The sequence below is a fragment of the Lissotriton helveticus genome, chromosome 5_1 (assembly GCF_964261635.1).
Source record: "Lissotriton helveticus chromosome 5_1, aLisHel1.1, whole genome shotgun sequence".
Taxonomy (NCBI): Eukaryota; Metazoa; Chordata; class Amphibia; order Caudata; family Salamandridae; genus Lissotriton; species Lissotriton helveticus.
The window spans coordinates 1,253,199,728-1,253,214,730 of NC_136065.1; the positions used below are offsets into that span (position 1 = coordinate 1,253,199,728).

Consider the following 15,003-nt stretch of genomic DNA (forward strand, 5'->3'; position numbering starts at 1 on the left):
CAGTTGCCCAAATGTCACCTTCCTTAGAGATGCTAATAAGATACCATTGTTTAAATGCTTCTAACATTGACACTTGTTTGAGTCTTTTACCAAGCCATAGAGGAGATTTGTGTGTCATCACATTGTACACTCTAATTCATCTAATTGCTCTGTTACAGCCGCTAAGGGCCTTTTTTGTGGGTTCTGAATAGTCAATGAGTTTAGTGCTCAGACAGGACCACAGTGTTGTGCTAGTCAGCAGTGATAACTCGCTTCAAATTGACAGGTCCTCTTTGTCCCCGAGCATGCAGTCATTTATCACGGGGAGCTAAGATGCCCAGTAGTATAGACCGATATCAGCTATGCCAAGCCTACCATTATACACTTTCTGGATACATGTGTCCCAAGAGATTCTGGCAGTTTCTCTGGACTCGCCCCAACCCCCTCTACAGTGAATCTCCTGGACAGGTCTCTAATTTGTTTTTAGGGGATAATCCTGTATTCTATTATTTTTTGACCATCTTGAATAATGCAACCTGGTGAAAAGTTTTATTCGGAAAAGCATTTTACTTTTTGAAATTCTTACGTTGTTTTATAATCATTGGGGCATGTTGAGACCCTTTATGTTAATGAGTCTGAGGCTATACCAGTGCCAAGATGAAGCTCTGTGGAGAGCTTCAGAAACTAAGCCCATCCCTCCACTGGTGCTCACCTTTTTTTATTGGAAAGATGATTGATTTGTCCCAGATCGCTTAGTCCATAGGCCTTGTCCTATACATCTAAAATGTGTATTAGGCATTCCCCTGTCTGTCTGGTATGATTAAGTAAGAGCAGTATGTCATTTCACATAAATTGAGATTGTCTTTCCTAGTGGAATCCCTGTACTAACCTATCTCTTCGAATCAAAATTGGCTGGGCTTTTAGTGCCAAAACAAATAGTAATGTGGAGAGAGGTCAGTCCTGCCTCATGCCACATTCAGTATGGAAAGGGAATGATGGTATGACATGGACTTTTACTTTCCCCCAGATTTTTTATCCCTTTGTTCGTTAAATTACACCTTAATTCTGGCATACTTGGCTGTTATAAGCTCATCTGCCCTCCATGCAAGGTTTTCACCTTTAGTGTGTCGATTTGCATCACCAAATGACGTTTTTCAATATGGGTTTATCAGATTTCTTTATAGTCACTTATCAGAGAAGTGCAGTGGCATAGTCCTTCCCGAAAATGGCTGCTGCAACATGACCTTGTGTCTAGGTCACAGTGTGTTGCATCCTAAACAATGAAAAGCGAAGGCCATCGCTGTCTACAGATATCTGCATTTTAAACTCTTGTGACAAGGATGTGTCGTTATACAATACTGTAAGATGCCATGCTCCTGCAATGCCCATTGGTACTATTGATTCACAGGTATATATTCAACATAGTACTTAAAAATTACTGAGATTATTCACAGTGAATCATCAACCTAGATTAGTCTTGCTTCCAAGGATAAGGCCCCACCGCCACTACCACACCCCTCACCCCCCTTAGTATAAAGCTGTTTACAATCTGCAGCGTTTGTAGTCCGTTAAGGATTGACACAGCAGAGGCGAACACATCACCATTTGAGCTGGGGAAGGCAAAATCCAAACCATTCAACTCAACCTTCTTTAAGCCCCACCCTTTTCAACTTGTGTGTAGCACCTCTAGCGGCAATTATGAGGAACTGTGGTTTCCTTCCGGTTTCTTATGCCGACGACAGCCAAATAGTGGTGTCCATTGCTAAGGATGCTAAAGAGACGGCTGGTAAATTTAAATACTGCATGACGCAAGTCAATCAATGGATGCAGAGTAACTGCCTAAAACTAAATGGAGACAAAAGCGAAGTAATGTTACTTGGGTCAGAACCAGACATCTGGTCCCCGGAGTGGTGGCCAGACAGTCTGGGCAATTGCCCATCTCCATTAAACAAATTGAAAGACCTAGGTATGACACTGGACAACAAACTATCATTTGATGCCCAGTCAAACAAAATGGCATCCTCAGTTTGGTACATATTGAAAATGAAAAGGAAACTCCTGCCATTTATTCCCGGAAAACGGTGGTAACAGCTTTGGCCTTATCAAGACTAGATTATGGGAACGGTCTGTACGCTGGAGGACAGGCCCAATACCTAGCAAAACTTTAGCGCCTGCAAAATGCAGCAGCAAGGCTGGTGCTGGACGTCCCTAAGTATGAGCCAAGTGCACACAGACTAACTTCCCTCCACTAGCTCCCAATTGACAAAAGAGTGAAGTTTAAATCTGGCTGCCTGGCCTTTAAGGCTATTCATGGATGTGGCTCTCAGTTTCTAAAAACTCATCTCAAACTGTATGAGCCTTCCAGGATTTAGATCTAGCCAAGTCAAATTGATTCAGGTCCCAAAACACAGAATGACCTGGTGGGGAGGAAGAAGCTTCCTGTTGCATACAGCTAAGAACTGGAAACTTCTCTCAATTTCTATCAAAAATAGTCCATCACTGCTCTCCTTCAGGAAAGAAGTGAAAACATGGCTTTTCACTGCCATCTAGATCTCCGGTCTGTCGGATCCCGAGTCTCTCTGAATCTACCCAGCGCCAAGACGCCCATGGGCAATCATACGCTTTATAAATTTATAAATCAAATCACCATGTTTCAAGTCCCACTTCTGCTGAATGAGGCAAGACAACTCCTCAAGTATCAGGACAATTTTACTGATACCAGAGGATTCACCAACAAACAGACCCAGAAGCCCACTGCCTGGACTAATTCTTAGCCGACCTATGGCACTGGGTACACCACACTGCGATGGGGCCATAAGGGTCCCTTGGCCTCGAACGCCATCTCAGCACAGCGGGTCAGGACAATGCAACCTGAGTGCTCAGAGAACACCTCAGCAGATAATCCGCTTTCAGAGGAACTGGACTCTGGGGATAAGGGAACTGTACCCTGCCAAGACATGCACCTGGCTCGCACCCAATTTTTGTTGAGGGAGACTCACCACCAGCTATTGGAAGACCTGGGTATGGTGCGAAAACTAGGACCCCCCTCTTCTGCTTAGTGAGCCACACAGGAGAGCCCAGTGAAAACCCAGATATCTGCACGCAACGAACGGCCAACCCTACACCATATTAGCACTGCCCACAGGCCATTGCAGTGGTGATTGCCCCCCTCAGGGTTTAATACATTGAAGGTGAGACAGGGCTCCAACACTTGAAGGGCTGCCCATAGCAATCCCTCCAGGCCTGACCTTCTGCAGTTATGGCGGCCCACAAATCGCATAAGGAATCCACCCTGATAGACCTGCTCGTCCCTGAGAGACCTTCTCACTAAAGACCCCTCAAAGAAAACTAAAGCTTACCTTGAGCGGAGTCTCGGTAGGTATGAGAGCAGAGAGCCCTCACATCACAGTCTCACCGACAAGGTTGGAATCCCCATTAACTAGGGCCTTTATGGAGGGTCTCTTCAATATGCTTTGTCAGTATATAACACTCTTCCATGTGAAAGTCTCGAAAGACATAAAAAAAATGCAACACAGACTGGGGGACCTGGGGCAAAGGATCTCCACTCCAGGGGACACCAGTGACATGAAAGAGCAGGAACTAGATGCTTACAGACATGAACTGGTCGATCTGCAAGATCAAAATCTCACTTTGAAGGCACACATTGAAGACCTGGAATATAGGTCTTGCAAATCAAATATTTGCGTCTGTGGCATCCCTCAGGGGCTGAGTAAGGGGACTTTGACACATATGTGAAGTGCCTGTTTCACCAGATCCTACCTGAACTGACGATAACAGATATACATCTGGACAAAACCTGTAGAGTCACGAACCCAGGTGGTGCCCCACTGGATATTCTGACCGGTCTGCACTACTACAGTCAGAAGGAAGCCATAGTTGATGCTGCTCAGCAGATGAATGCCATTCAATTTGAGGTTGCTGTGGTACTCTACCAAGTTCTGACACTGTGCACTTAACGATGTCTGCAGCAACTAAAGCCTGTCACCAACTTTCTTCAAGTCAAGTCAGTGGAGTACCTTTTGGCGCACCCGTTCCGAATGCTCTTTACCTGGTACGGAGAGGCCCAAGCGATCTGCTCCTTAGCAGAAGCTGTGGAAATCAACCACCTTCTGGAACCTACGAACCTAGCACTTTCATCAGACAGCCAATTTGAGATTGGACACCTATCACAGCCTACCAGTAAATTGAGTAGAGTGTCATGGTGGAAATCAATAGTGAAACCTTTGGATAATGAGCTGCAAGAGAACGACCTGTGATTGTGAACGAGCTACAGATTGATTTGGAAACTGGACAGTGAACACAGGATTATCCACCTGGTATTTGCTGCTGCCACAGAAGGGTATAGGGCAGTGAACATGCACTTTTACAGCTTACAGGAGGCTGGGCCGGAGGAGCACTGGGTGCACATTAATGACTGGTAAGATGAGCCACAGACCCTGTGGGTATGTTTTGGACCCACAATTAGTATGGACTACTCCAGTTGGGGGGTGGGGGAGGAGGTGGGCTAGTGAGTATTTGTCCATTTCAATTGTTATGTTATTGGGGAACTCTTGGGATACCACCACCACATAGTCATTACTTCAAAGCAATATGCGCCCGGGACAGTGCTGCCCTTAAGCCCTGCAATGGCACTTGTATTCCACAACAGACCTGCTTAGCTGCCTCGTCTACTCCCACCACTGCACATCCTTAGCCTGAATACTAGAGGCCTTAAGTCCCCAGCGAAACTTGGCACTGTGCTGAACATGCTTAAAGATTCCAGATGCAACATATGGTTATTTTGTAAGAAACGTACGTTCTTAAAAGGAACTGGAACTGTTTTTTTCATGCTGGTTCACCCACTAGGTCTTGTACTTTGGCCCAGGTAAGAGAGGAAGTCTGGCCATATTACTAGCCTAAAAATTCCCAGGGAAAATACTCACCACTGTAGCGGAGGTTCCGGATAGACCGCTGGCAGTATGCATAACACAATCACACACTGTAACATATACTTTCCCAACGAAGCAGAAGAAGGCTTTTCCGTAAAGCAATATCTCAGATTCTGTGCATCCCACACACGGTGATACTTATAGGCAGGGATTTGAACACAGTGATGGATACAGATCTTGACTGATCAGCACATCAAGCAGGGCAAAAACAAGCCTTCTCAGCAGAGACTCACACATGGTTCAAGGACCTTGAGCTGGTGGATATCTGGTGAGCCCATCACCCTAACAGTTGAGACTACATGTGAATCTCAGCGTCACATCAGACGTATGCCAGATTTAACTATTACCTGGGTATGGCACAGGTAATCCACCAGGTGCAGCAGTTTGACATGGGGGTAATCTCCCTGTCGTAGCATGCTCGAGTGTGGCGCACCCTACGGGACCTAGAAGACGACCTTCCTGCCCCCAACATCGACATTGGCGACTAAATGATAACCTTCTGAGGTGGCCAGAAATGACACTATGCACAGCCATACCTTCCTATATGGCAGAGAATGAGGGGTCGGTCTTTTAAATTGCTACGCTTTGGGACGCCCTTAAGGCAGTCTTACAGGGGGAACTTATAGCCATTGCAGCTAATCAACGCAGACAGGAAGGAAAAGCATAGGGAGCTTGAAGAGACGGTGAGTGAGCGCACTTGAGACCCAACATAAGAATACCTTTTTTCAGAAGGTTTGGTGCCAACTCACAATAGATTTACAATTGTCCTCAAAGGAATTGTTTAAACAAACTTCATTAATTAATACCGTCACTAAAAGTGATCAATCATTCACCAGAAGCAAGGTAGATACAGTATTTTTTACTGTTTTTTTTATTTCTCAGCAGTCTTTTTTTGTTAGAATATTTTATCAAAATTCAGGCATGGCAACATGATACTACTACATCGAGGCATGAGGAAGTGTGACGCGAATGCTCCCGAATATAAGTGATTGAGATAACATAGAGTGTTTCGGCTGGAATATTATTCTTCCAAATAGTACGCAGGATTGATTCAAGTAATCTATTTTGGGAAGATATTTGCCCATTTAGGCTTTACGACCACCGGCTGGTGGTTAGTGATATACTTTGTGCAACTGGTCCTGATGATGGTCCTATGGAATTAATTAACCGAAGAAGGACCGAAACGTCGACGCCTGACGCCGTTTGCTTGTATTGATATAATTTATGCCAAAAAAGAATGTATTACTCTGAAAAGTTCTTTTGCACATGGGATTTTGCTTTATCCGTGTAAATAGCATAAGGTGTTATATGCTACTGAAATCAATCAATTGTAGTAGTATCATGTTGCCATGCCTGAATTTTGATAAAATATTCTAACAAAAAAGACTGCTGAGAAACAAAAAAAACTGTAAAAAATACTGTATCTACCTTGCTTCTGGTGAATGATTGATCACTTTTAGTGACGGTATTAATGAAGTTTGTTTAAACAATTCCTTTGAGGACAATTGTAAATCTGTTATTGATTATACCCAGTCCTCACGTGATTATTGGGTGGGTCTGTCTTCTGAACTCACAATAGAGAGACAGCAGCTCAAAGCACTAGATTGGGACGCAATGGGATATGTATTATAACTCACCAAGCATAGATATTATATTGGGAGTGAAAAAGCAGGTATATTACTAGGTCTGGACAAAGCAGCTGAGATACTGCTGCCAAATCACCACCCACATTGAGGACTCTGGATACATTGCGGAGGATATTGTAAATGCGTATCGGCCATACTACTTAACACTCTTCAGACTCCTTCCGCTCTAAAGCCATGCAGGTGTACCTAGGCGTGATCCTACTGCTGGCACTCTGGAAACTACGGTCTTTCTCAACAAAAGGGGCCATAAAGGTAGAAGTCATCACTCTCATTTCCAAACTATACATTGGGAAAATGTTGTAAGTAGATTAGGTATGCAGCAAGACTAGTCTTCAGGTTATTAAGATAGATTTATTAAGATAATACATATCATTTTAAACTTTCATGCACCTGTCACTTTCTTCTGCTACTTTAGCAAAATTAATAGCCTCTGTAAGCGAAGGATTTCTAGCAGCCCATAACTTTACTTGCGTTTTTTTTACTATAACACTGCACAATTAATTGTCCTACCCAGAAGTAGTTCCAGGACCGGCAGAACCAAAAAAGAAAGCAAATCCCAAAACAAGGACTGAATGTTCAGAACCAACAGAGCACCCAAGCAAAGAACTTAAAATAAGAGCATAGAGCTCAGAACTGCGATAATGACCTAGAAGCAGGTCAAAAGTCCATGAACAGTGACTAATCTCGCACAACTAGGAGTGGACAATGCAACTCTAACAAATTAGAGAAAACAAAGGACTGAGGGAGTGAGCCCTGAACCTGGACCGGGAGAGGACAAAGCAGGTCCCAGGACCTGCAGAATCAGAACTGGGAGAAGACAAGAGGTGGATTCTATTTCCAATTCAGGGAAAGCGAAGAATGTCCCAGGACCGGAAGGGGGACAAAGGCCCCTATAATTAATACTGGGACACGACAAAGTAACTTCCAGGACCTGCAGAACCAAGACACGGGAGAGGAAAAAAGATGTCTCAGTACCGGAAGGGGACAAAGGCCCCCAGAATTACGACCAGGAGAGGACAAAACTAGTCCCAGGACCGGCAGTACCAGGAACCGGGAGAGGACAATGGATGTCCCAGGACTGGGAGAGTTCATGACCAAGATTCGTGACGGACAAGAGTTCCAGTACCACAACAGAAAGTTGTGACAAGGTGGTTCTCTGAACCGGGATAAATGTTCTGCGATTTGAACCGGGCTTTATAGCCCACAGTACTGAGACAGTTTGTCCACAAAAGAAATAAAAATGTAAAGGTAACTTTGAGGCCCAAACCACAACTAGAGGCCCATAACCCGAGAAAAAGAACCAGAACCGAGACACCTGGTCCAGAATTTCAACTTGGACTGTAAGAGAACTGGCTCCAACTTTTTCTTCGGGAACATCCCTCCAGAACTTTTGGAGCCTTGGAGGCATTTGTTGAACTGTTCTATCATCAACAATGAGCAGGAAGCTGCAACGGACAAATACTGATCGGAGAAAGTAAACTGTCTATTCCCGTTTTTGCTGGCCACAATGACGGATTGTAGAGAGTAGACTGACTCGTCATGTTTTGTCAATCGAAGGGGAGAAGGTGGTCATCATGATCTTCATCATCATTCTCATCTTGATCCTGTTCCTCTGCCTTTGTGATCTGGAAGTCCATGAGGTCGCTGACCTCTACGTGTTATGTTTTCTTCTTTGTGTTTTTCCATACCTTAACTCTTACTACGTGTTTTAGTTTTCCATTTTTGTTTTATCTGTAAAGGGAGAAGATATGTTGTATATTTGTACTTCCTTCAATAGGGCTACTTGGTGTCAGTAGTCCTATATTTGCGTTTCTACCTTCCCAACCTCCCATAGTACCTGACAGAGTTCTATCTTGTATGTGAAGGTTCCAGCCTTGGCAGTTGGTCTGGTCAGCTTTGAGGTTTACTGCTCTGCTGTGTATCTTAATAAATCTAACTTAATAACTTGAAGACGTGTCCTGCTGCCTACATAATCTACTTACAACAGAAAGGCCCAGGTGCATTTGTAGCAGCCTTTTTACAAGACCTTTAGTGCACAACTGGCACACTTACTGGCTAAATTCTACAACTCTTTTGCAGACACTGCTGCACTCAACCCAATAATGCAGACCGTCTTATTTGCTGTTATCCCCAAGGATCCCTCCCCTACTCCTCGTATCGCCCCATCTAACTTCTTAACGTTGTTTAGAATATTTATACAGGCATTCTGGCCCGGTGACTAGCCCCCAACCTTGTGAGTCTGGATCAGGTGGGGTTTATCCCCGAAAAGGGCTGTTATGACAACACAAAACCTATTTCACATCATGAACAAAACCTCTTTTGTCCAAATGTCGGCCTTTCTCTTACCATTCGATGCTGAGAAAGCGTTTGTAGGCCTCGACAAATCTACTGGCCCACTCGCTATGGCGATTCAAATTTTATCAAAGCAAGCTATATTTTGGGCCTACTTGCCCCTTTTAGTGAGCTGTCGAACAGGTGTTCTGTTCACTCACAAAGTGAAAGAGAATTAAAGATGCTTTTAAATCTTGTTTTTATCTTGTCACATTTATTCTGTATTTGGAGTACGAGGTCAAAAGTCAGTTTATATCTACAATTACTTTTCTTTCTTTGACTTCCACATCGGAGAGTTTTGCAAAGTGAAATGTCTGATAAATGTAGTGTAGAAAAAGTGTGAAATGAGTGGCTTTAGGATGCCATGTTTTATTCTAACACATTTAAGTAGTTAAAAAGTGAGCTGTACACACATTTAAAAATAAATGTAAGTGGTTATGAAAGCCATTGTTTTGTAATTCTCTGTGATGAAAAAAATATTTTAATAGGATGAAAACAAATCCGAACACTTGGTGATGTGCAAATAATAAAGGTTTGGTTGAACCCAATTTCCACGGATGATTGTTTATACTCTATATAGTTTTATAAGTAAAACTGCATGTTAGCGGGACCCATTTCCATGCAAAATGTGCGGTCTGTAAATAAGTGCACTACCACCTCATGCTTTAATAATATATGTATTAAAAGTGAGTTTTTAAAGATGAACTGGGAAACATTTCTGCCCCAGCCCTGATGGCAATGCTATTTGGGAACTAAGGGGCAAGTCGGGGTCATGTGTACCCTATATGTGGGCTAGATTCTCATTATGCATGGAGCAAACAATTAGTCTAATAAATCAAATAGGTTGTTTTGGACAGCAGAAATGCTGAACTCGTATATTAGAAAGTGCTCTCATATGTGATAATGAAGAAAAAGGTGGTTACTCAAAATAAAGTATTTGCCGAGGATGACCTAATGAGACCAGTTTATGGGTAAAGTACATTACATTTAGGTTGAGAAGATTATTTAAGGTTCTAGACCTGCAGGTCTGGTAAAAGTTTTCAGATTTATTTTTTTCATTTTTTTTCCATTTTTTGTTTAGGCCTGATTGGTTGAAGTAGAGTGGCCCAATATTTCAAATGTGGGTGTTCGGTGGCAACGACCTCATAGGACCACATCAGTGGCACAACCTCTGGTCCCAACGCAATACAGAAGGGGATTAGACAGGGATGCCCCCTTTCTCCACTCTGGTATTTATATGTAACCCCTAGCAGAGGCAATACGTAGAAACCCACACATTAGGAGAGGTCACATCTGGCTCACAGAGCATAAGATGGCACTCTATGCAGATGATGTCTTTTTGACACTTACCAACCCGCTAACCTCATTTCCTGCCCTACTTAATGAATTAGACTCTTTAAGTTTGTAATCTGGGTTTAAGGAAAGCATTCAAAGTCCCAGGTACTAGCCCTTAATTCAAAAGTCCAAAAGTTCAAAAGGTATAGCTGCAATTAAAATGAGCCTCCTACCGAAAATATTGTATTACATGTAGATGCCCCCCTACACCCTGGGGAATTCTCTCTGTGATGCAATAATTGCTAGAGGGGATTATTTGGAAGGGAAGGAAAGCCTGAATGCCGAGGTGACAACAGTACGTCCCAACATCTGAGGAAGGACTGGGGATTTGTTCTCTCAAAAATAACTATAAAACCACCCAACTGCACTACCTGATAGAATGATACCACAAAACCTCCGAGAAGTACTGGAGCTCTATGGATCGATCTGTCGCCAGCATTCTTGTGTAGAAGACTTTCTGGCTACCCAAGAATCACAGACTATAGGGAGTGTATAGCTGCCTGGTAATGCAGGCCACTCTGATGTCCTGGGACTCTACAGCTGTCCTGCTGGTCCAGTCATCCATGTCCTCCCCAATGACTCCTGTAATAGGCAACCCCAAGTTGCTGCCACCCAGGGATGGCAGTGATGTCCTGGACTAGCAGCTTAAGAACCGTAAGCTTATAGGGGATCTTTACAACCAACATGGGTTGCAGCCCTTTGAACAACTACAGAGGGACTATGGCCTGCCAGGGAAGGGAATACATGCGCTACATACAAATACGCCACTGGTTGACACAGTCTGAGATAAAAAGGACCTGCAGTCCGCCCACTTACCCCCACTTTTGAGAAATGGCTGCTCACCAATCTGATGCTAAACATTTTAGTCTCTGACTTACTACTCCTCAGAGCACCCCCACAATCCCGAGCGACTGCTCGGAAGTGATGGGAAAAATACCTAGTATGCATATTAACAGACAAGGAATGGGGGAATATTAATGAGTGTCGGGGTAATATGCTTTTGCGGCCAGTAAGATGGTCCCAGTCCGTTGTTCCTCCCTGTGCTTACCTCTGCTCCGACAAAGGGATCACAATACTTAAAGGAATGCCACAGCACCCGCAATCCTCTCTTCATTGATTAGTTCTCATTTTGGCTGATGCATTTAGTAACAGGAGTAAAGTATACATTTATTTTACATTTTCTGTAGCACAGCCTTGATTTAGAATGCATGCCAGAGTACCAGAAAAGGAAACTCAGTTTTTACATTATACATCATAAATATCTAACAGTATAACAGGTAAAATATTTAAGAATTTAATATGACATATAATGCCTATTCTCTGGAAAAATAGAGAAGAGAATACTGTACAATCAGATGTATTGTGAATGGCGTCTAATTTGTATGGGATTGTAATGTAACTAGAAATATATTTTTAACCTTTTTAGCATGGACTTCTTTGACAAAGATGGAGTGATTAAGGACATTCGGGCAATCTTTCAGGTTTACAATGCGCTACAAGAAAAGGTCCAGGTAAGACTAAGCTTTGCTTTGTACATCTGTGTCATATTGGTTAGTGTGCAGCAGCGTCTGCAGGAAGCTTTAGTAAATATGTGTCCTGCGATTGCAGGTAGTGTTGGCAGCTTGAGTGCTTTGTTATGTAGTCTGTTTTGATCAGCATTTCTGGTGGGTTTCAGTGTGCACCAGAAAGATCGCTACTGTAGTTAAGCAACTTTTTCTTCCAATGGGTACTTCTACCTGCAAAGTCCTCACCTGTAGACTAGATTTGCAAGCAGTACCTTCCTTAAGAGGGCGGTTGATGTATGATTAGATGCGGAAGTATTGCAAGACCCATCTAGCGAAGTGGCCATCTCAGAATCCTGGCAGTAATGCTTTGCAAAAGGGTTCCGATGTAGCTGTTTGGCAGATCTCTGTAATAAGAACCTCTCTGGCAAGGACGTGCTCTTCCATCTAGGTCTTTGCGTTTTGCTCGGGTTCCTCGCTTCAAGATTCAGAGGATGGGCGGGAGCTCCCTTGCAGTGAAGGCCAGTGTAGCCTGGAACGCCCTCCCCCTTTCTTTGTGGTCCATTCTGAACTTTGTTGTGTTTAAGAAAAAACTCAAGACCCACCTTTTTACCTGTTAAGCTTCCTTCTTTACCCCACTGCATCGCGCCTGGACACTCATGAGTATCCGTGCGCGTTGTAAGTGGATTTAACATAACATTTAGATCTGGTGGAATGCACCCAGATACCTTCTGCGAAGGGGAGGGGGTGAGGGGGGGTTCTTTCTTGGCCAAAGTGTACCAGGTCTTGATGCAGAGAACAATTCATCTGGACACTGTCCGCTTCTGGACATTTCTTGGAACCACAGTGCCCAACAAAGAGCTTGTAATCCACTTGTATGTGGTCTAAGTAGAAGCTGACTGCTGGACTAGGATCCAACCTATGCATGTGTTCATCCTCCAATTCCTCCTCATGAGGTTGGGTGGAGGAAAGAAGGTTCGTTGGGTGATGGACTGGTTTGGGTGTAAAGGATTCACCACTCTAAGGACAACAGCCCTGGTTCACAACACCAGTTTATCCGGGTAAATGAGAGAAATGACAACATGAAAGAGACAATTAGTTATGGATTCCTCATCTTAGAATTTACCCCCCTGGCGCTTATAGAGAATCTGTGAGGGTTCTTTGAGCGACAAACTCATCTTCTAATGTTGAGATCCGGGCTTCTGCCTCCCCGATCCTTACTGCGAACTCCGAACAAGACTTCGCAACTCTGTGAATCGAGTTTTGCAACTTGCGACATGCGCCTTGGGTCCTTAGGCTCTCCATCCGAGGCTCTTCCCTATGGGCCATAATACTAGATAATAGAGCGAGATTTCTTCCGGATTTTCCAGCATCCAGGTCGCTGCCCCTCCATTACCCACATCTCTGCTTTCTGCCAGATTAGGGGGAAAAGAGTAGTCCCATACTAATGATCCAACTGGCTCCTTAGACTTAATCGCGAAGGTCTCTCTCTGCTCTTTCTGTTTTCAAACCGTTGATGGGCCGCTTGTGGAATTGCCACCGTGGTTCCTGTCGTCCACATGTAGGCTGCTTGTGTCACTCATCACCGTGACTTAGGTCTTCTCCTGCCCAGCCCATTCCCAGGCTCTCATCACCAGAGGAATTAGAGGGGTCCGACATTGAATAAAACTTGTCCCCAGAGTTCACCTCCTTTATAGGTCCCAAATTGTTCCATCCTCCAACTTGATCCCCCTACGACAAGGGATTCGAGCTCCCTGTTTTGCCCTTCCCCCTGGATCTGCACCACAGGATCTATCCAGGACCCCCCGTTTCTAAACGGGTGGTTTGCAGGCATTCAGTCTCCATAGAGGTCCTTTGGGGGATTACTGGCATTGTATCCCCTGGCCCTCCTCCAGCATGTGGTCCCACATCAATGTCAGTGTTTTCCCCACACACTGAGCCCCCCCCCACGATCATCCCCAGTACGATCATCCCCAGTCACCCTGCTTCCAACACTCCCCTAGTTGCCATAGAGTGAGATTGGAGAGGTGACCTGGTGCAACAAGTGGCTCCCCATCACGGAGTCTTTTGCTGCGTCCAGTCATCCGCCGCCATCTCGCTAGGCTGCTTTGTTTTCCTGTCTGCACTTTGAAGTTTGCAGGCACCGTTTACCTGCCACGGTAGGGAGCGCCTGCTTTCAAAATCAGCTCGCCAGGGTCGTGGGACACACCACCGCCCGTGCTCTGAGTTCAGACTCCTGATCCGGCCCCACCACCAGTAGCGTTCGCGGAGTTTGTCACTATGGGCGATCTGCGATTCTTTGCACCTCTGACCGTCTTCGGAGGCATCGGGAGTGCTGCGCAAGCTGACCAAGTCCAAAGGAAGAAGGGACCGGCTTTGACGAGTTGCTGGCAACTCGCCGCACTTAAACCAGAGTCTCCATATCATGACAGATTAAAAAATAACAAACGTAGACCAATTCCGTCCAAACCAAAGATAGGAGGGGAGAGTTACTCAGGGGGGTGACAGCCAGCTTACTCGACCGCGAGTGCGGCCTACATCTTGCCTATTGCCGAGCTCGTCACTCAAAGAACCCTCACGGATTCTCTAAAAGCACAAAAGATGATACTATCTGTGAATTAACTGACCTTGAAAATTGTGCGAGAATGAACAACTTACGAGTCCTGCGTGTCCCTGAAGGCATGGAAGGAACGGATATCAAGAACTTTATGGTATAACTTTTTACGGAGGCAATCCCGGAACTCACGCAGTGGGACTGGAAGGTGAAGATGTAGAGGGCCCACAGATTCCCCATCAATCAGCATAAAAAAAGGGGACATTCTACAACCAAACCTAGAGCTATTTTGATATGTTTGAAGAATCAATTTTCTGGCCCGAGAAGCAATTTATGATTTAGCTAGACAAGATAGGAAAAGGGCAGGAAAGGGATTTGAATTTTATGTAAGGCCCAATTTCCGTCATTCAACAGTAGAGACAAGATGGCAAGTGCAGCAATTGATGCCAATGCTCCAGGCTAAGAGAGCCCAGGTTTTTTTTTGCTCAACTCAGCCGAACTAAAAGTCATTTGCAAGGGCCAAACGCAGTTTTTTACTTCCGAAGTTAAAGCAAAAGAATCTCTGCAATCAATCTAGAATAGATAGGATATGTATATATAATGCTGGTTTTGCATACTGATCTGGATTGGTTGATATCTATTTTGGAATGCTTGGTGTTTTCTTTCTTTTCTGCCTGTTGTGGTGGGGGTGGTGCCAGGGGGTGTGG

At 44.4% G+C, this 15,003-nt stretch overlaps 1 protein-coding gene across 2 annotated transcripts in view; it reads left to right on the top strand.

Moving 5' to 3' along the window:
- The window catches only part of ABRAXAS2 (abraxas 2, BRISC complex subunit), a 291,880-nt gene that overhangs the window by 234,040 nt on the left and 42,837 nt on the right, over nucleotides 1–15,003 (top strand). For both annotated transcript variants that reach the window (XM_078644029.1, XM_078644030.1), the window contains exon 7: nucleotides 11,667–11,751. In XM_078644029.1, the coding sequence (XP_078500155.1) occupies nucleotides 11,667–11,751 (85 nt within the window). The remainder of the gene's footprint in view (nucleotides 1–11,666; nucleotides 11,752–15,003) is intronic.